The 22,588-nt window shown below is 38.0% G+C and overlaps 1 protein-coding gene across 7 annotated transcripts in view; it reads left to right on the top strand.

Moving 5' to 3' along the window:
- The window catches only part of LOC120517328 (protein TANC2), a 434,594-nt gene that overhangs the window by 264,434 nt on the left and 147,572 nt on the right, over positions 1 to 22,588 (top strand). For 5 of the 7 annotated variants that reach the window (XM_039739550.1, XM_039739549.1, XM_039739548.1 and 2 more), the window contains one exon: positions 3,609 to 3,791. The exons of the other annotated variants lie outside the window; for them this stretch is intronic. In XM_039739550.1, the coding sequence (XP_039595484.1) occupies positions 3,609 to 3,791 (183 nt within the window). The remainder of the gene's footprint in view (positions 1 to 3,608; positions 3,792 to 22,588) is intronic. 7 annotated transcript variants of the gene reach the window in all.

Below are 22,588 nucleotides of genomic sequence, written 5' to 3'. Positions count from 1 at the left end.
AAAACTCCAAAAATTCACTCCCAGATGATCAAGGCAAGAGCTGCGAGAACTTTGTGCACGACCTGCAGCGGTGGGGGGATGGAATAGCAGGCTGCTTGTCTTTAGCGACACATTTACAGGACAAAAGACACTGACGGAAAGGTGCGATGGGATTTAAGGTGGGCCAGATCTACAAGTTGTTTCGTAGGCTCTGTTAATTCTAGTGCTATGCAACTGGGTTGGAACAAAAACCTGCAGCCACTGCAGCTGTTCAGAATCGGAGTTGGCCACTCATGGTCTGTTCCCTTGTGATTACTTCCCCCCACCAGTGGTATGTGCTAGACCGCCATGTATCTTTAGGTCTACTTTTCTTACATTCAAACTGGCAAAACCACTGAGGCAATGAGAGTTATAATAGTTTGGTTTGCGGAAAAATTAGACAGAGATAAATGACATGTAAACTGTACCAAACATTGGGTGTGTTAATTAATTATAATAAACTGTTTTTTTGAAAACCTAATAACCTAGTTACACTATCCTGTTGTTATGATTTGCAGGAAGCGCCTCATAAAATATCAAATCTGCACCACAGACAAGAGGCACCCTGATCTGCCTCCTCAATATAATATCTGACGGTATCTCTGATAGCTCCTTCTCATTAAAATCTACCATGAACAACCCCATTATTCCTGTATAAAGCTGATATATGTCCTGTCTGTGAATGTCACAACCTGTCTTCCTGTTTGTTCTTGAGGCTGGTAAAATGCAGGGGCGCTCTGCCCCTATCTTATCGGGTCACTGGCACTTAAGCACATAGCACCTCCAATCTGTCAGCCACAAAATGATGCTCTTTTTAAGATAACCTTTTGTTATATTGTGAATGCTCAGATGGATAAGTGCTCTTTAAAATATTCTTGTTGATGAAGAGGTTCTCAGTGTCCTCGCAGAAGGTCATCTGGGAGCACATCACCTGGAATTTCCATCATCAGACATCAAACATTATTGTGATTTCTTCACAGGCACCTTTTAAGTGGACATGATGCCCACCTGCTAATGATTTCTTTGTCAACATTAACAATCTGAAGAGCACTTGTCCTTCTGAGCATTTGCAATATATTGTCAATTGTCTTTCTAGTTCGCCTGCAAAACAAACTTTCCCGACTCTTAAGCGCCTCCGGCCAAGACTTGGGAGTTTGGAATGCAAGTGATGCTGATGTTCTTTAGTAGTCTACCACCTACAGTCAGGCCAAAATAATTGAAAACAAAGGACTAACCAATACGAAAAAGGTTCAGCATGTTTATCTTTGTCTTGATTGACAAATGATGGAATCATCATGAAAAGAGGCTTTATAAAATAAATAGCTCTAGCATTAAAAGAGCCAATTGGAAATGTGCCGTGTGAAAAAGTTACATTGTGAGAGAAAAACAGACTTTAAAAACAACACCATTTTAAAACAAATCCGCAGTAAGGTAACTTCATGAACTAAAATAAAATGATGAATTTTATAATAATTAGATGATTCTTTTAATTGCACATTTTTTCATTATTTAGTAACTCGTTTTTATGTACATATCAGTGTCATTTTTCCTGATATAATTACCATTTCTTTATTTAGTTTTGTCACGAGTGGTATTCCACCTCTTTGAGCATGATGCAGTACAATCAAAAGGCCATGCTTTATTATTAGTATTAGTGTTAGGAGTATTGACAGGCTGTGTGGCCTTGGGTTTAATTTCCAAATGAGTTGTCTCTTCTTTGCATTAGCAATGCTCTATCAATGTTCATGTTGGCTTCCCCTGCGATTTTAATTATCCCCACTTTGCAGAGATGTTTTAATTAGGTTTACAAAACATTTCCACATATCTCAGTGTGAGTGAGTGTGGCTCTTTGCTTTTTAGCTCTCTACAGCGAGCTAGCATTCTCGCCAAGAAACTCCTTTGCCAGTTGGCTGCCAGGAAGGATTTCTTTGACCTTTAACCTATAGTGGTAAAAGTTGGTTCAGAAAGTGAATGGTCTAATTCATCAGTGTATACTTTTCTGAATAAGCTACAGTAGTGTATTTAACAGTTAGTGAGTTATGTTTTAGGTGTAAATTCCTATACAGTGATCCCTCGCTATATCGCACTTTGACTTTCGCAGTTTTACTCCATTGAAGATTTTAAATGTAAGCATATCTAAATATATATCACGGATTTTTCGTTGGTTTACGGATTTCTGCGGACAGTAGGTCTTTTAATTTGTGTTACACGGTTCCTCAGTTGGTTTGCCCAGTTGATTTCATACAAGGAACGCTATTGGCGGATGGTTGAGAAGCTACCCAATCAGAGCACGTATTACGTATTAAATAAAACTCCTCAATAATATACGATATGCTTCCCGCGCAGTGCTTCGCATACTTAAAAGCAAGGACAGCACGTATTGATTTTTAATTGTTTGCTTTTCTCTCTCTCTTTCTCTCTGACATTCTCTGCTCCAGACAGAGGGGGTGTGAGCAGAGGGGCTTTTCGCATACACTGGCCTAGAGGATACGGGCGCTTCTCTAAAAAAATGCTGAAAGACTACCTTCACATTGCTCCCTTCCTTGCAGCTGCTTTGTCGGGCAGTGCTTCGCATACTTAAAAGCCCGAACAGCACGTATTGATTTTTGACTGTTTGCTTTTCTCTCTCTCTCTCTCTCTCTCTCTCACACATTCTCTGCTCCTGATGCGCACTCCTTTGAAGAGGAAGATATGTTTGCATTCTTTTTATTGTGAGATGAAACTGTCATCTCTGTCTTGTCATGTAGCACAGTTTAAACTTTTAAAAAAGAGACATGTGTTTGTTTGCAGTGTTTTAAAGTCCCTGTCTCTACAACCTCCTGTGTTTCTGTGCAAATCTGTGACCCATACGTGACAATATAAAAATAACAATATAAACGTATGGTTTTTACTTTGCGGATTTTCACTTTTTGAGTAGGGATTACTGTATTACAAGAAAAAAAGTGAAAATGTACAATATTCTTAAAAATACGAAACTCATATTCCTGAAGAAGGAATAAACGTGTTTCTAATTTTCTTTTTAGTTTTCATTTTTTTTTAATATATAGTTATCACCTCTTGGCTCTTCATGTGGGTGAGTGTGTACCAGACATGACCCACCTGATAGAAGACCAGTAATAGGCTTATATGAAGGATTATATCTCCTAACAGGCCTGGGTGTGTCTGGGAACTCCCAAATTTGCCAGTGATATGGTTGCCTGCTCAGTCCAGGTCAGTAAGTTGCCCTTGTAACTCTCAAAGCAAAATGAGAATAAATGGATATACTTTTTTCGGTTTTTCCATATTTACCCTGACACAAACATTCCCTAATGTCTTTGTGCCTAATTCAGATTGATTAGTAATGTTGGAACAGAAGACAGAAATCCCAGTTAGTGTTAGGTATGGAAAAGACAAACCTATGGCGTGCTGGTAGCACTAAGTAAAATAATAGCTTGTTGGGGTTAACCTAATGAGACTGCACAAGTGGTGTATGGGGAAAGCGTGTCACCTTGTGTACTAGAGTAAGGCATAGCACTGTAGACAGGGCTACCATTTTGAGTGTCTCTTCTGCTTGTTTACTCATTCCCCTCTGATTCACTCTCTTTTGGTAGGTGGCAGTTCGACAGAAAGTGACTGTGCATTTGAAGGAGACTACACTGTGCCCACTCTACCTGTATCTGAAGGCATGCAGCACATCCGGATCATGGAAGGCATGTCCCGTTCACTGCCCTCCTCACCCCTGCTCACTCATCAGGCTATCAATATGCGGCTTCAACCCATGAAGAAGCTAACAGGTAGGGCAGGATTCCCCACATATTCACTCTGTGACAGCATGCTGCTGCTAAATTGTGGCTGTTGCTGCAGCAAAATAAAAAAAAAAAAAAAGTTTAATTTCTGCCTTTGGTGACAGCATTGCCTCTCTTTTGGGCACAGACTGTTGAAGGAGGGTCCTCTCACATGTTCCCTATTTCATAGGCATACCCACAAAGCCTGTCTGCATTAGGCACTGGCCATTCAGGCTTAGTCTTTAGATCAGCAGTGAAAGCCGGAAATAAATTAAAATGATATAAAACTAATCAGAAAGCAGAGAGTTGACATTAAAGGTGTAATGTTAGTTGGAAAAGGGGAGAAAAAGGGGCTGTATGAGGAGGAGGAATAAAAACCCTTATCAGGCTGAAACGCAGGTGAAGAAGTGTGCAGTACAGTGGACTGTAAAGCTCAATATGCGGGCAGCATAGCTTGACAAGTGTTCAAAATGAGACTAAGAGACAAACTAGCATGCAAGAAAGAGAAACATAGTTGAACAGTCTCGACGTTTGAGAGGATTGTAGGGGATGAAAGCCAGAATGTGAGGCAGAGGAAGCCTGAACAGATAATGATAAGGGTGTTAGTGAAGTTGTTTAGACGTCAGAGAGCACAAGTTCAGATTGTTCTCAAAGGGTGTGAAAGTTATGCATAGATAGATCAGGAGTTTATAGAAATGTTTAATGATCAATTTTAAAGATTCATTTAATAACAGAGAAAGTATAACACAGCACTTTGCTGGTGTCATAGGCAAGTAGTATGACTTCACAGAAGCACTGCAGGTTAAAGGCCTTTAATAATCTTTTCTAATAATTAAAAATGTTCTAATGTGACTAGCACTGCAAGTATAGATGAATACCTGACTTTCATCAATTTATTAAGACAAGTTTTCATGAAGTTAGCTAATTTGAGTATAAATATAGTGTTCACTAAAGTATTTCCATGAATGACTTATAAGTTCACCTTAGTATTTTCATAAATGACTACACATTTTGATACCATAGGTACTCTTACCATTTCTTTAATCTAGTCCTGTCTCAGTGTAAAGGGCACTTTAATATCTCAACTTTATGGATACAACACACACTTTAGGGACATAATCATAAAAACATTAAGGGATAATTTTATATGAGGCATAATCTAATAAATAACATGACAGGATGTTGTTAGAGATGTCTAGAATTGTCACTGGCAAAAATCACAAATAAAAAGCAAGATGTCATTTCAAAAAACGCACTCATCTGCTGACGGACAACAGAAAAGGCTCAAAGCATGCAGTGTGGAAGAAGAATACTGTTGGTGTTGGTTTGCATCGTGCATTGTGATCAGCAGACCAGTGCTGCATTTTGTGTAAAGGCTTATGAATCCTCCACTGAGATTTTACCAAAGCGTTAGGATGTATGGCAGTGAAAGTATTCAGTGGACACAAGAGCATCTATGTCGCTAGTGCTGCAAGAAGAGAACATCTTTAATTCCACAAAACAAAAAGAGAACAACTTGACTGCATGTAGAGATCATGTCACTGGAGGCAAAAGTTTTATTTAAACTTTTTATTCATCATCTTGTAGCGATGTTGTGATCTTCATGATCCACGCTGAGGAGATGCTGTTCCGTATTATGTGAACACTGGACCTTATCTTTATATTATTATAAAGATTATTATTTTTATTTTGATTACATTTTTTTTTCCTTTTTGTTCTTTATTTCGCCATATACAATTTCTCGTATTAGGAATTTGTTAGTTTTTCCATACCCCTTGGGGTCAGAGCGCAGGGTCAGCCATTGTACAGCACCCCTGGAGCAATTGAAGGTTAAGGGCCCAGCAGAGTAGGATCTCTTTTGGCAGTGACCGGGATTCAAACCGGCAACCTTCGGGATACCAGCGCAGATCCTTAGCCTCAAAGCCACCACTTCACCTGAAGAAGAGGCCTGAGTTGCCTCAGAAGCTTCCATATTGTAATCTTTTTAGTTAGCCAATAAAAGGTGTCACATTACATCCTTATTAAGTAATTCTAAATATTTTCAATATTGCTGTTCTCATTTTTGCAGTCTTCTGCCTTGGTGGTTGGTTTACTTTTCACAATACCTTGTCCATGCAGAAATTTAAAATATGTTTGAAAATATTCTAAATTGTTTTTGAAGAATATGAAAAGTGCACTTGGATACCTTAGCTTATAAATATGACTGTGTGTTTTTATACTTTTGTCTAAGAAGTAAGAGTATGGTTTTACTTGCCTTTATAGACAGAGAGAAAGAAAGAAAGAAAGAACTTTATTTGTCCCCATGGGGGATTTTTTTTTTTTCTTTGTGAAGTTATTTTTCCTAAATTATCGTATTAGTGCTTTTCGGGGAGAAGTGTTTCAGCTGCTCTGAAGATTATATACTATGTTGTTAAAATTTAAGGGGGATGCATCCTTCTTAGACTCTTAAATGCAGAGAGAGAGAAAGGGCCAGAGCTGAACCTTGCAAGGTCGTCTGCCTTTGTGAATGTGGTCAGGTGTAAAGCGACACCAACTCATTCAGAGTTCAAATTACAAGGAGCAGCACTGATGACTTGCCTCACTTCATCTGTTTTAAGTTGAAGCACAGAAATGTTTGGTCAAAATTAGCGCTGTGAGCATAGCATGTATAAGGTCTAAGTTCATTCCCTATTTTGTATTTTTTCCCCCCCAGAGTTCTTGGAAATTCAAGATTGCACTTTCAAAGTTGTGCCTTTACAGTTGATGGCTATTGCTTTAACGACTACAGAAGCAGAAGTATTATGCCAGTAGTTCCAGTTTCTCACTTCAACAGCTATTAACCTTCCTTTTATGACGAACTGATATTCATGTGCCTTAGATGACTGAGTGCAGTTCAAAAGAAACAGTTATGAAGGATAATGGATAGGCCAACTTTGGGATACAGATCTGCCCTTATCTGTCCATTTCAAGTTCTGTTTGTCTCAGCTTGTTGACAGAACAGAGGCTTCTTCTGCCACTTCTTTTTAGTGGAATGAATTATGTAAGTGGCATGCAAACTTAAAGCTGATATGTAGTTCAGGGCATTAGTGGCATCTTTTGGCATTCTTTGTTTGTGTGTGCTAAGAGCATTGACTCCCTGGGCATAGTGTGTGTGCACATCGTGGACCACTTAGTGTGCATGTGTATGCATATTTAGTAGTAGAACCAAGACCCTGGAACTTTTGTCCTGGTGTTACATATATTCAAAAAAGAGACTTGCGTGATAAGGAGGAAGAGTGAGGTAATTTATTAGACTGACCACAAGAGGGCAGTTGTCTCTTGTTTGTTTATTTTTTTTATGTATTTTTCCATTTTTATGAATTCATCAAACAGCAGAATCTTGTTCTGCTGATGCTGTGTGTGTTTATACTGAGACATTAGAAATTAGTTATTTGTAACAAGGTGGAGTGCTTTAATGCACTGCAAGGGTTGGACTCCCCATCACCATCAATGGAGATACATTCCTACGGAATACCAATAATTATTAATGAACATTACTGTATTAATCATTCCATGCTTGTCTTAGGTGGTGCCTAAACAAAATTCCTCAGGTAATCTGTCATCATCTGATACTGGTTATGATATTTTCTGTCCATTTATTGGGAGTCAAAGAAATTTTATTTGGACCCCCCAACTCCCATTCCCTATGTGTGCTCTCCTCTAAATGGAGCAGAGTGATAAAATAAAATAAAGACAAAAAGGCCGCGTGTAAGGCAGACTAAGTTTGATGAACTGAGTTTGACATTTCAAGTGGCACGTGCATTTTTTATGTTTTTAATGAGTTTTTTTTTGTCCCCCCCCCCATTTATCATTCCACCTTCTTTAAAATGTATCTCTGTGAAATCAGTCAGATCAGTCAGCTTCAAATTAATAATAAATCAGAACCGGTAGTTGCCTATTAAATTCACATAAATCGTTTACCTCTTTCTTACAGTTACATTCTTTTCCTTGCTTGACCCTACCATGTTACACTTGCAGTATTTTTTATGTCATTTACATAACTCAGAGGGTCCTTTCTGAGACCCCTAGCTGATGAGTTTTATCCTACAGAATTAAAATAGAAAGTCTAAATAGTTTAGCGTTGTGTTATTGTGTCAAATTCACGATTCTAGGTAAAACTGCAGATCGCTGATCTTCATGTTGTACAGTACACATTGAGAGAGTGGGGATGTTGAAGGATGATTATTATTGTTTATACCCAAAAGAACTTTGTAATACTTGTGGCCCTCTGATTGGCAGTAGTGGCATTTTACATGTCACCCTCATAGCATTGTGACAAAAGGCAGTTAGAGTTGGGCTTTCACATCACTCATCTGCAGAAGAAAACACACAATGGTCATCTGTATGCTGAAAAAGTAAAACGGAGCTTAGAAACCCAGCGTTTGGGCTGTTTAGCCTTCATCGGCATCAGCTGATGTGAGCTGTTTGTGCGCCCACTCTGCCCGCCGTTTAACTCGCTTGCATTGTGCATCAGAGTGGCTGTCTGACAAGTAAAAGAGGAAAATATACAAAATAAGTTCTAGCAATTGCTCTCAAGGTAAAATAGAAACAGTAAAATTATTCTTACTTGAAGTCGCACAGAATGTTTTATCAGTTTTAAGATGGACAAGTTTACAGATTCACCAGTGCTTTTCAATGGCAAATACTGAAAAATGTTTGAGATATCCGGACAAAAGTTAAACCGTCTTGAAAAATTTCTTTGAACAATAAGTGCGCCACACGTCAATAAAATTCTTCTACAGGACTCCTTGGTTGTTTTATATGAATAGACAGACAGACAGACATGGGCTTTGTGCATTATATGCAAACACATTTAAAAAATGATTCAGGCTATTATCGACAAAAATTAATAGTCATTGAAGTAACATACAGGGCGTCATGGTGGCACAGTGGGTAGCACTGCTGCCTCGCAGTTAGGAGACCCTGGTTCGCTTCCCGGGTCCTCCCTGCGTGGAGTTTGCATGTTCTCCCCGTGTCTGCGTGGGTTTCCTCTCCACAATCCAAAGATATGCAGGTTAGGTGCACTGGCGATCCTAAGTTGATCCCTAGTGTGTGCGTGGTGTGTATGTGCGTCCTGCGGTGGGCTGGTGCCCTGCCCAGGGGTTTGTTTCCTGCCTTGCGCCCTGTGCTGGCTGGGGTTGGCTCCAACAGACCCCCATGACCCTGTAGTTAGGATATAGTGGGTTGGATAATGGATGGATGGATGGCTGGATGTTCTAAACAATACACTCATGACAGTGTCAAAGGGCTTGTTTGTTGTGACATTTCCAGGTAGCCAGATTCTCTGTTTCTCATTTCATACGCCAATCCATTCCTAATTTTTGAACTTGTTGTGAATGTTTGGAAAAAACCTTCTTGTGTAATTCTTGAGCTGACTGGACCGCTGTGCGAAAATCAGATGGAAATGAAATTCGATTAGTTGTAGAATCTGCAGGGAAATTTGACATCTGAGATCACAATATCAATATATATATAATTAAATCATAAAAGAAAAACAAATTCGTATATGAGAGCTGGCTGTTTATTCCTTACCAAAGAATGCTTACCTTCTAATTCCAGGAAATGCACTGTGACAAGGTGCTTTACAATGCAAACTTTATTACATTTTAAAATGAGATTAAACCCAAGAACTTCATATAAATAATAGTTACAAAAAACAAATGCAAGTGCATGTAATTCAAGACAAATTGAATAGTTAACTGGACTAGAAGAGCAGTATCAGGTGATAAATATGAGTGAAACAAGTTTAGTACAGTGGCGGCCGAAGATCTAAATTAAAGAGTAGATTACCAAGTAAAGCAGAATAAAATGTAAAAAAAGGTGTGTTTGTACTGTAGGAAAGATTAGAATGAGTCTGTGGATGAAGCTTTACTTACAGGCCTAAATATTGATTTTTATAAAGTAGCAGCCACAGTTCTAAATTTGTGTTAACCAAGTTTTACAGAGTGAGTCTTTGGAATGGTGTCTGAGGATCTTGGTTATCTGGTGAGATGGCACTCAACCTGCCTGTTGACATTACCAGCTTTGTCAGGTTAGTAGGAAAATTTTGAAATGAATTTCATGCCAGTCAGAATGCCAGTATAGTTGAGCCAGTTAAGACACTTGGTCTGTTTTAGACTCTGGCATCAGCATCTTAAATGCATCCACATTGGTTGATGTTTGTCACCATTGAAATGTGAATTGCAGTAATCCAGTCAAGATTACTACAACGGGCAGGAAGATGGAAGGGTCATTACTCGGGTATTGTCCCATTATTGGTACAAAGTAGTCTTGATTGTTTAGTTCAAAACTCTGAAAGCTCTCTCGAGGAACTACACGATTGCTGATTATACAAGTATGAAAGGGCCAAGAGCAAGCCTGAAGGAATCGATCTTTCTTAGCTGAGCTGAAGATCCTATGACAGGCAGTTTTATTTTGTTTGTACCCATTTATGTAAAGGTAGTAGTCAGCCATGCATGTACACGTATGCCACTTCAGCAGACAATTGTAACTTGTCTATATCAGTTATGTAGCCAGGACACGTATGGGTATTGGGTATTGTCCACATAGAAGTGCAACATCAGTTCATGCTGTCAAATTAGGGAGTCTAGCAGTAATGGAAGATATTGAAAAGGCATGGACCATGAACAGAAGACCTTGAGGAACTCCGCCTCAGGACAGAGGCTGCAGACACAATAGTGTGCATGTGTCCAAAGAGATTTAAGCACATCCAGGGTCAGAACATTCTGTTGAGCATAGTAGGGTTCTTCAGGTGCTGTTGTTAGTGTTATGGTCAACGCTGTCAGTGGCAGCAGCTGGATCATGAAGAAGCAGCTTAGAGGTGACATTTGGGGAAACTGGCTATTGGTTGTGAATGTTTGTGTAGATTTGGTGTTTGACACTAAGACTATTGGTGAATTGGGAGGAAAAAATCACCCATGGAAGAACCAGTCTGTAAAACTGAATTTTTTGGGCTAAAGAAGAAGAGCATTGTATTGGAAAAGGAGGAATTACTAGAATCTTTTTAATTTCTCATATATGGCATGGCTGAAAACTTTGACCACAATTTAGGGAGCATATCCACTTGCTTTTGGTGACATTTTCTTTGTGGAAGTGAGTTTTGTCATTGTATAGGTGACAAAGTCTGGGAGATGCTGAAAAACAGCAAGTTTTTAGAATACCTGGGGTGGTGATAGTTGTAGAGTAGGCAAGACTGTGAAGTCAAATGAGTCGCTCACAGTGAGAAATGGTAAATCTCGATGGAGGTCACAATGGTGGTAAACTGCAGAGATTTCTAACTTGGGACTATTTACTTGGAAAGGTTGTTCTTGTTCGAGACCTCAGGAAATGAACCTAATATTCAGAAATCGTTTACCTGCACAGCTTTAAACAACATGTCTGCCAAATGTAACCATATTAAACATATTAACATAACCTTAATGTGACACATTTTACTTAGCTGCTGAAAAAATAAGTTGTTTGGTGCTTTGTTCATTTTTGTATGTTCCGATATTAATTTATTTACTTTTTTATTCTAACGAAAGTTTAAACCTCTTTAATGATCCTTCGTACTGCTTAACTTACTTTCAAATGGCTTCAATTCCCATATTGGCTTTCTTCTCCAGTGATCCTACCTGCAGGCTTTAAGAATAAAGTATAGTTTATTTAAATAGTGTGAATCCTGTCCTTTTTGTAGGAAATGTATTATTATTTATTCCACTTGCTATTTTCCATTTGACTGTGGAAAGTGAATCTTTTTTTTTTTTGCAAGTGATTTAAATATTTTAATTCACAATTGTTTCACGATTTCTTCTAAGCATGCCTTGTGCAGTTAAATTAGTTTATCGTGTCACATTATAATAACTCAAATGACTGAATATGCAAACTTCTTATCAGATTTTCGTACTGGACATCTGAGTGATGAATAGAGACCTTTCAGCTCTTATCTCCGCGTCATTAGATAAACCGCCGTTTAGAGCTGTAATGTTTTAAAAATTCCCAGTTGATGCAGAATTACTAGAAAAAGAGTGCGAATTAAACAAACAACGAGTAGAGTTTGTTTGCAGTATGACATGACTAATGTTTATTAAGAAAAAGATAAATAATCCTTGTTTTACTTTGTGTTCCAGACATTATTAGGGTATGAGCACTAAAGCAACTTTATTGTGCAGATTGTTTTTAATCAGAAATGAACTGAACACATCTTGTTGTGATAGTACGTAAACCTGACAATTAAACGTGATAATTGTTTTGTATGGAATTGTTTTATGTGTTAGTTGGTGGAGCGATGAGGCAGTAGTAGTAGTAGTGAGGCTGCTTAGTAGGCCCAGCAGCTTAAGGGTGAGTCGCTTACTCGAGGACATCGGTGGAAATTCAGGGGAAGTGCATTTAAAACTGAAGCCGGGAAGTACTCAAAGAGCAGTGGGAATCTGAAACAAACTACCGAGTGGTGGAGCTGAAGAAGAAACTTTGAGAACCTTTAAGAAGGACATATTGGAACAGCTTAGGTCTTAAATAAACAAACGAGTTTGATGGACAGGATGGTCTCTTCTCGATTGTCAAATTCCTTAGGTTCTTATGCACCTGTTGAGCAGCTAATGGTCATTGTGCCGAGCCACCATGTTGTTTTCATGACTGAGTTAGTGGGTGCTTTTCTTTTGCTAGTATACTGCATTTCTCCCCCTGATTTGGTTGCCTTGTGTGTTTGTGAGTGGTCTCCATAATTATATAAAGAATGTTAAAATAAAAAAAATAGATGGATGTTCAAATAATAATGTTTAAATAGATGGAGTTTTAAAAATACATTTTCTTTTAAATGATCAGACAAAGCAAGTAAGTCAGTTTTTTTTAGCTGTTTGTTATTGAAATCATCTTGTACAAAAATAAAAAAGCATATCAAAATGATTATATAAACTTTTCATGACAGCCTTCTGGCAGACAGTGGTTTTATGAATAAATGATGTGTTGAATTCAGAGAATACGTGCCAGAACTCTACTGGATCAGACTGTGAAAGACAGCAGTTAGTCAGCACTTCAGTGGTGGCAGTGAGTTATGTCTGTTCAGTGAGCACAAGTGGAGCAAAAAAAGATTGTGCAGCATGTGACTACACTCTTCTGATTACGTGTTAATGTTGACCTGACTCTACCCACTTTTACAAAAGCCCTAAAACAGTTGAGTTGATGATGATGATTATAAAGAATTAACATAAGCAGCCTCACTTGGCAGGTATCCATCTTTACAGACACTTGTTCACATCTGGTTTTATGGCAGGGAAGAAAACTCACACAAGTACTAGCAACCTTATTCATAAATATTTGCAGTCCACAAGTCACAAAACTGCTGTACTCTTTTTAATAAATACAAAGCACAATTTAAAGCAATATAAAAACTTTTTATATTGCTTTAAATTGTGCTTTGTATTGTGCCTTGATGATGTGCTCTGTTAAAAGTATGATATGAAATAAGAATTAAAAAGGTGTCTGTGTGTGTTTGTATATATAGATTGTTGTTGAGTGGGGGAACGACACAGCCCAGAGATACGAAAAGTTAGGATGCCAACCAAGTGTTCCCGTTTAATTCCAATGAAGTGAAAACAAAAACCACTCACAATGGCACAATCTTATCAATGAGGGTAAATGAAAAGAGTATTGCCTTGAAAGGCAAAGGATAGCTGTTCCTTGGCATTTGTCTTGGTTAGGATAGAGCTCTGTCCTGCGGTCAGCTCAGTCTGACAGCAGACACCCTGTTCCAGGGAGGCCGAGATTTATAGCCCTCTGACTGTAAGGGGTGGAGTCACAGGGCATCTTCTCGTAGCTGTGGAAGGAGTGGAAGATGACACGGTTAGCGACAGTGCCCATTCTTGTCTTGGGGTGGTATGACATACCTCTGATGAGCCAGGAATGTGCATATATATATATGGCCCCAAATATTCTGTTGTAACTCCCATTAGGATAAAGCAATCTGAGTCAGAAAAAACAGGCTATATACCTTGGCGTACGTGTGATCAATTACATCACATGCAAAGCTGGAAGTGGTTTCCGTTTTCTGCCAGACACTTTTTTATGCAGCGCTCCATGTCCTTGAACGTATCAGCAAGCGTCTCGGAGTGGAAGAGCAGCAATTTCACGTTGGATGTTATCCTTTAGATCTTCCACAGTGCGAGGCTTGTTCCGATAGACTTTTCCTGTGAGCAGACTCCAAAGGAAGAAGTCTGGTGGTGTCAGATCCAGCAACTATGGTGGCTAAAGCCCCTTTGAAATGACCCTGTTGCCGAAGAAGGACTCCATTTCTGCCGTGCTCCTTGCTGATGCGTGACACGTTGTTTCATCTTGCTGGAAGTAATCTTCCGTTAACTCGTGATCATCCAGTTGATTCTGACATTGCATAAACAAATTGGTGGCCAGGTAGGTTCGCACCATGAAGATGTGCTGCTCAGTACTGTACACCACCATCCTCATGAGAAGTCGAGTGACTGAGTGAAGGGGTACGGGCGGAATGCACCCAGAAGTTGCAAACAGAGGTTAAACATCATGGCGGCTGTGTGGCACTGACCTCATCACCCCGATGCAAGGGCATCCCAGCTTGTTTGAATCTCCATTTACTGAGGAGAACATTGCACGTTGTTTCGTTCAGATTGCTTCGCCCTAGCAAGAGTTATCACAGAATTTCTGGGGCCTCTTTCAAATGAATCTCCCTGTGTGTGTGTGTGTATGTGTGTATATATATATATATATATATATATATATATATATATATATATATATATATATATATATATATATATATATATATATATATATATATATATATATATATATATAAAATAAAAAATATATATAATATGTGTGTGGGCATGTGTGTGTGGAAGAAGGAGGACCCAAAAATACATGGTATCAATAAATAGCACAGGAGTAAGTTGTAGTTCTTGAATATGCTACTGGGTGTCGTGTGCCTACAGGTCCAGTTAATCAGTCCTCCAAGTGACGTTGTGCTGAGTTGATCGGATGCGTATTTCTGGCTTTTATTCTACATTCATGATTTTTTTTCTCCAAGCTACTAGCGCAGATATTCAATGATGACAATGATGATCACGTTTTTCGACATTTTTTCATAAAGAGTTTGTTCCCTGTGAATAGAATTTTAATCAGTGACATTATACTGATGATCTGAAGTGTGTACGGCAAAGCATCGGGAGGGAAAAAAGCAAAAATAAAACAAAGACCCGGAGCTGTGGCACACACCTGCATGCACCAGGTTATCAGTCGAAGGATTTTTGATCAAAAACAATGTAGTCTTTACTTTGCACCCCTTCTATTTGTCAGATCTTGCACCGTGTGGCTTCTCTTTGTTTTCAAAATTAAAATTGAGAGTGAAGAGACGAAAATTTGCTACCGCAGAAGAAATCCATGAAAAATTGCCTAGCACTCTAGAAATGTTAGCAGACATTGGAGAAGCTCTGGGACCACCGTATTGCATCTCAAGGAGGGTATTTTTAGGTGACTAAATTGGAATTGATGAATTTTATTCATTTTTTTTTTTAACAATTCTGGGAATTTTTGGGTCGTCCCCTCATACATGTAAATGGTTTGGTTTCAAAAAAGCAAATTTTTAACAAGAAACAGTAATTCATAAAATGTATTGAACATTGGTGGTGTACTGAGTTCAACAACCAGCTTATTCCATCATCATCGTCATCATCATCTTATTAACCGAGCCATTCTTGTTCCTGTCCCTGTTATGAACCCCAGACTGACTGAACCAAAACTCATCTGACATTAAAGAACACTTTGACCAAAAAAGGCCAACCTGTGGCAGACAAACAATGTCACCAGTTACTTTGTAACACACCACTGTACCAATCAAGGCCGTGAGTGGGGGGGGATTCAAACACTTCTTTATATTTTAGCAGGGGTAGAAATGTTGTAACTTGCAACCATGTCCTTCTTAAACCAGAGACTTGAGCTTTGTAGTAAGACTCTAAGAATTTCACTACAAAAGCCTACACTAGTTATACTGCTATTGAATGTAATCTGAAAGTTTATCCATTAAAATATATTTTACTCATGAATTTAGTTATTGTTCTTGGTGTATATTTCTTGTTTTTATCTAGGAAGTTCTTCTGTTTGCTCTCAATTAACGTTTGATATACAGAACTTTGATCAAATATCATAATACTTGTGCAATGCAACACTTAACTGCAGTAGCATTTTTGGTTCTTGTTCTTATGTTTACAATGAACTGCCCTTATCTTTTAGAGCACGGGTGTCGAACTCCAGTCCTCGAGGGCCGCAGTGGCTGCATGTTTTCAGTCTAACCATCTTCTTCATTAGTGAGCCATTTTTACTGCTAATTAACTTCTTTTGCCTTCATTTTAATTAACTTGACTCAGGCCCCTTAGTTGTCTCATTTTCCTTAATTAGTAGCCAAACAATAACGAGACATCAAACAAGCCACCATATGACCAGCTCACCTGTGCCCATCACACAGTATCTGAAAGTAAAGAAAGGTGAAGGTCTCAGTAAGGTTGATCTCTCAGGTCACCAAAACATTTTGATGATGTTCTTAGAAAAAAACAGAAAAATCAACAGATTTGCAAATGTCTGCTGTGGCAGAATGAGAGCAGCAACAAGCCATTGATTTAAATAACGGGCTTAATTAACAGCAAGAATCAGCTTCTCATTAAGAGACTGGTTGGAGTTTGAAATCCCAGTTTAGCTGGTCATGTGTTGGCTTGTTTCACGTCTCATTTCTGTTTGGCTGTCATTTAATGAAGAAAAGAATCAATTCAAAGGACTGAATCCTTAAAAACAGGGCTACTGAAATGAAGGGAAAAGGAGTTCATTAGCAGTGAAAACTACTCACTGATTAGGAAAAGGGTAAGAATGAAAACCTGTAGCCACTGCGGCCCACCAGGCCCGGAGTTGGACACCCCTGTTTTAGAGCATAAGGTCACTGTTCCTTACTTTTATTTATATTAGGCCTCAGCATTTTATTTAAACATTAAAAAAAGGCTTGCTGATAACTCTGTTTCCTGCAAAAGATAGCATTGCAGTTTTTATTTATTTTTTTTAAAGTGAGAATCATTGCTGAATAATTGTCATCATCAAAATGCTAGAAAATACTGGATTATTTTTTGCCTAACATATCAGTATTTGTTTATAATGTATATAAATGTGTCCCGACTGAGAAGATTTCCTGCATTGTGTCCAATGCTGTCACGATAAGCTCAGGCTTACAGGTAACTGCAGTAGAAGCAGATTCAGGAAACGGCGTAAAGGATCACTGATGGGGAGCCACAGTTACAGAGTGACCACCTGGCAATTGTAGGATTGAAAGCACTCACCGTATCGGGGTACCATTATAATATAACCCACCGATTCACTGAAGGCCATTGATCTTTGTAATTGTCTTTGACGCCATTGTAAATTGTGGAGATGAATTCAGGATGTGAGTGAGTGCGCCCTGTGACGCACTAGCTCTCTGTCCATGCGGTTCCTTTAAAGTCGCTCTTTTTAAATTGCTAAATTGGATTAACTGAAGATTAATTTGTGACATTGCTGGAGGAATCACTATAAAAAGCTCTAAAACTCTACTTTCCTGAAATTAAACATTATACTTTGTCACTCTTTAGATTTTATGAGAAGTGTTCTTGTATGTGAGATATGAATGCTTTAAAGTAATCATCTACTTAACATTTGGGCTATTTGTCATTAACTGATCATTTGGGTCTTACTCTGAGTATCTGTTAAATTTGGCAGGTTGGAAGACCCCCCGTTACTGTGTGTATATTGATGAAATTACAGCCCACCGTCACATGTTTTAAAATCACAACGGTCAATGCTACAAGACCCAGTGACAGTATATACACTTATGTTTTATGAACAGTGTGCTATCTGCTGTTAAACTTTCTTTTCTATCGTCTGTTTCTATTCATGTCCACATTGCTTTATAACTTAAAGCTTGCTTTTGCTTATTTATAGATTTTTTTTTAGGAGCTTTGTTAAACTGTATTTAACAGGCTGTAATTCTGAAAGAGATAACATTAGAATAATTTTGAGAATAAACATTTATGGTAAAAGATAAAGATAATGCTGTACTTGACATTACATGCTGCAATAGTAGGCCTAAAATATCTTTGCCACTCCTGTATTTGCATGTTGGAAGATAACAGAAAGGTAAACTTTATTGTCTCCAGATAAGAAAACTGCTTTGGGCAGGACGTATTGTAGGGTAAAAATATCATGCAACACAGTGCATTATAATACAGACTCACTAAAATGAACACACATGTGTCTTCAGTAGTGTGCAGTCTATGCTCCAGAGTGGCTGTTTTACAAAACACATTACATTTAGCGATGCTAGTATAAGTTAGTGTTAAGAGCTTGAATTGACTTGGCAATGATTGACCATTTAGAGGGGCTCAGTCCATAGCAAGGGTGAGCAACGTCAGTCCTAGAGGGCCGCAGTGGCTGCAGGTTTTTGTTCCAACACAGTTGCTTAATTAGAAAGCAATATTTGCCCATAACAGATCTTATTTAATATTATGACTTGTGAGTGTCCGGTCATTCTGAAATCCATTGATTTTTTATTTTCCTTTCTCCTCATGTCATCCAAATAAGTTGAAGCCTAAAACAGATGAGTAATTTTCAATTCTTTATTAAACCAAATAGTTCACGATGAATACACACAGTTGTATATGGAAACAATCTGCATGGATAACTACTGGCTCTTTTCTCATTTCCATTTTATTGCTAATAAAGAGCCATTAAAATAATTGTGAATGTAGCGTTTTAAGACTAAAATGAGGAATTAAGGAAACTAAAACCGTAACAAGAGAGAGAAATAAAATGAAGCAGAAAAATGTCACTTGAACAATAAGTGCTTCATCAGCAATAAATGGAACAAAAGCCTGCAGCCACTGCTTGCCCCTGATTTAAAGGGTCTGAGTTTTAAATAGCAATTTAATCAAATGAAGTTAATTAGCAGCAACAAATAGGCACTAGTTAAGATAATGGTTAGAATGAAAACCTGTAGCCACGGTGGCCCCCCAGGGTCAAAGTTGGGCACCCCCATTCTATAATATGGAACTTTGAACCTTCTTAATGGTAAAAGTAGAAATTCAGTGTGCAAAATGTATAAAGAATTGGAGACCTTTTTCTAAAGAACTCTTCTAACAGCCTGCTCATATGTTTAGTGGCAGAGATTTTCACACTCACGTCCACCCCATCATGACCTTTAAATAGATAGATAGAAGAACCACCAAACCCAACACTTTGATTCATAGAATAGTAAAACATAAGTGTGAATCTTTTCACTCCACCCCTAAAAAGCATGTTTTCTGATGGACGGTAGACCAGATCTTTTCAACATGAATATTCCAGCTTAATAGACAATTGATATGCACATCCTGGTACTTGGCAAGAAGCAACCTGGGCAGTGCTTGCATATGCTGCTGATACAACATTGGTGGAGGTTTAAAAATCTCACCATTTTATCACAGGAATGCTGGGACGTTGGGTACTGGAAACACACATGGATGGGAGTAGACTCTGCTGTCCTTTTTAAACGTCCAATTTCCCTGTTTTCTAGAGCCTTCATTTTAGAAATATGTACTCATTAAAAAGGTAAAGTGGATAGCATAAATAAAAGTGAACAGAGTAATCAGAGTTGAGAAATTGCCTGTGGAAGAGTCATTTATATGCAGACCTTGTCCTTAAAAACCTTTATCATATCTCTAGTGGTCTTGCTCATCCTCTGCACTTTAATTTTTTTTTAGCAGTTTAATGAGCAGTAGAATACTGCAGTACAGAAGAAAAACAATGTCATATAACAGACCATTTAACAGTTACAGTGTCTTAATTGTAAAAAGTAGCTCAATAAGACCTGTGACAGATATGCACATGCTGCGTTGAGTGTTGATATTGTTGACATTTCAACGTAACAAGCAGGATGAAATGAATTTTCTATTGTAGGGTAGAAAGTTAACCTTGATCTTACTCTGCTCTTGTATTCAGTTGGCTTACGGCTGATATTTTTTTAAATGCTATTTGGAATTCTAATGATCAAATTTCTTTGTAGTTTGAAATGTAATTTCTTTCATAATAAGCTCCATCACAGGCCATAGTGCCAGGTGCCACAATCGGAAGGAAAAAAAATAAAGCCTCTCAAGTTTAGTATGGTTTAACATACAATAAGTGTTTCATTAAACTATGTAATTTCATTTATGCAAGACTGTGATGAAAGAATGTGCTTTTGGAGTTCACTTTTATAAAATTAGGAATCAATAACATTGTAGTGCGCGGAGAACCTCCCAATTAAGTTAATGAACACAGTGTTCACTCAGAAAAATGCACAGCACTGTACATCTGTTCTTTATACGTTTAATCATCTTAGACTTTCAACAGATAAAAAGATGTTAATCTTTTTGTTTCTTTATTTGGTACCAGGGCCTTAGAGTGAAAAAAACTGCAGGTTTAAAGCATACCAGTGCAGTGGATTTGTACAGTTGGACAAAAATGAGTTGACTTTACAAAATAAAAAGCCATGTAACACTGCATACTTACTAAAATTAAATTGTCCTAAGTTGGTGTTCATCATATGTGATTGATAACAGTTAAATCATGTTCATTCCCGGTGCAAATAAATGGTTGTTTTTTTTCAGATGTGACAGTTCAAACCCAAAATATTCCTTAATGGTCACATATTCTCTCTCTCCCTTGTTTTAGCCTTCCTAGACATTGTTTGAAATGACTTAATTCAAGTGAATTGTGCAGTGTAATACTTGACAACCACAATTTACACCATGTAAGGTAGAATCTTTAAAAAGTAGAAAAATTAGTAGACTTGGAACACTTCTGGAGTGTTTTTTGTAGATAGATAGATGTGAAAGGCACTATATGATAGATAGATAGATGGATGAAAGGCACTGTATAATAGATAGATAAGTAGATAGATGAAAGGCACTATATAATAGATAGATAGGAAAGGCACTATGTGATTGATAGATGAAAGGCACTATATAATAGATAGAGAGATAGATGTGAAAGGCACTATATAATAGATAGATAGGAAAGGCACTATGTGATTGATAGATGAAAGGCACTATATAATAGGTAGATGAAAGGCACTATATAATAGGTAGATGAAAGGCACTATATAATAGCTAGATAGGAAAGGCACTATGTGATTGATAGATGAAAGGCACTATATAATAGATAGATAGATGAGTGAAAGGCACTATATAATAGATAGATAGAACTTTATAAGTTTGGCTTTTTACAGAATTTCTTTATAAATAAATACATAAGTGTGTGTATGCATATACTGTGTGTATATATGTGTATATATATATTACATACATATAATATATATTTATATATATATATCAGTAGATGACGCTATACCAGCGCTTAACCTGACACACAAACACTGAGATACATTTTAAATGCACCAAGAAGTAGTTGAATTTCTTCTTTTTTCAGTAAATAGTGCCCAACACACCTCCACCACAATAAACAAATTAAATCAATCACAATATTAATCACACAATTCTCTCCTCCACACCTCCCAGCAAGCTCTGTCCTACTCTTCCCGAGTCCTGGCTTGCTTGCAGGGTTCTCATCAGTCCTTTAAATAGTCCTTGACTCAGAAGTGCTTCTGTCCTTCTGACGTGACTGACTGGCACTTCCGGGTCTAATGAAGAACTGACATTTTCTTCAGCCCAGAAGTACTTTGGGGCTTCTGTCCTTGTGACTACCTCGTACTTCCGGGCTAAAGAAACCAAACTCCAAGTCCCAGAATGCTCTGCGGGAATTTGGGGCACCGTCACACTGCAGGGTAGTTGCCATCTAGCGTTTTGGGGTAAGCAGTGTTGGCAAGTAGGTGCCTTCCCCCATCCTTCCATTCCAGGGCCGTCCCGGCCTGGTTGAGCTGCCAGCTGTCCATCACTATATATATATATATATATATATATATATATATATATATATATATATATATATATAATATAAACAAACAGTAACTATTTCAGGATTATGATGGATACGGAAATAATGTGTGCCTTTATGATGGTCACAAAATCTTAAAACTTAATTTCTTAAAAAAGAAGATGCAAGAAGTGTTCTTAAAGAAACAGTCTATCAATAATTTCCCATGTTTAGGCTTATTAGAACAATTACCCAGGGCTTGTGTCAATACTCTGTGTTAGTAACGGCACATGTATCTGACTGCCTGTTATTTTAATAGCTGAGAAGCAGTTTATTTTAATAAAATGGCTAAAGCAGTCCAAATCCAAACTCTGCCTTAATTCAAAATTTGTTCTGGATTTTCTTTTTTTAAACGGCTTATGGATGTCACAACCATAACAACTCTTCTATACTTTCAAGCAGCAATGAGAGAGTTGTGTTATGGGCACAGGACCCTTCTGATCAGATTAAACATATGAAAAAAAGAATTGCTTTTCTGTAATGTTTGTGATAAAATATAACGTCTTGTACAAGCAGATTTTTCCTGATGATTTATCGTTTTAATACCGTACACTGCATTATGCAGCTTCTTGCAGCGTTTTCATGAACTCCTGAGACTCTGCTGTTTTAATAGCTAAATGACCAGTTGACAGATCAGCCGGGCTGGAGAAGAGCACTTTCAGGTGTGAGCTTCAACTTCATACTGCTTTGCGTCCACTAGTGGGGGTTGAGCAGGGGGCTATGATTTACTAACATGAACGTCATTGGAAACTGGGCTTCTGCCAAGATGAAAGCAGTTCCACACTGACCTCTGTGAAGATTTTCTCTTTGAGACGTTAATCCCT

This window comes from Polypterus senegalus, chromosome 17, assembly GCF_016835505.1.
Source record: "Polypterus senegalus isolate Bchr_013 chromosome 17, ASM1683550v1, whole genome shotgun sequence".
Taxonomy (NCBI): domain Eukaryota; kingdom Metazoa; phylum Chordata; class Cladistia; order Polypteriformes; family Polypteridae; genus Polypterus; species Polypterus senegalus.
Note: the sequence above shows the minus strand (reverse complement) of the source record. Positions and strands in the feature narration are given on the sequence as shown.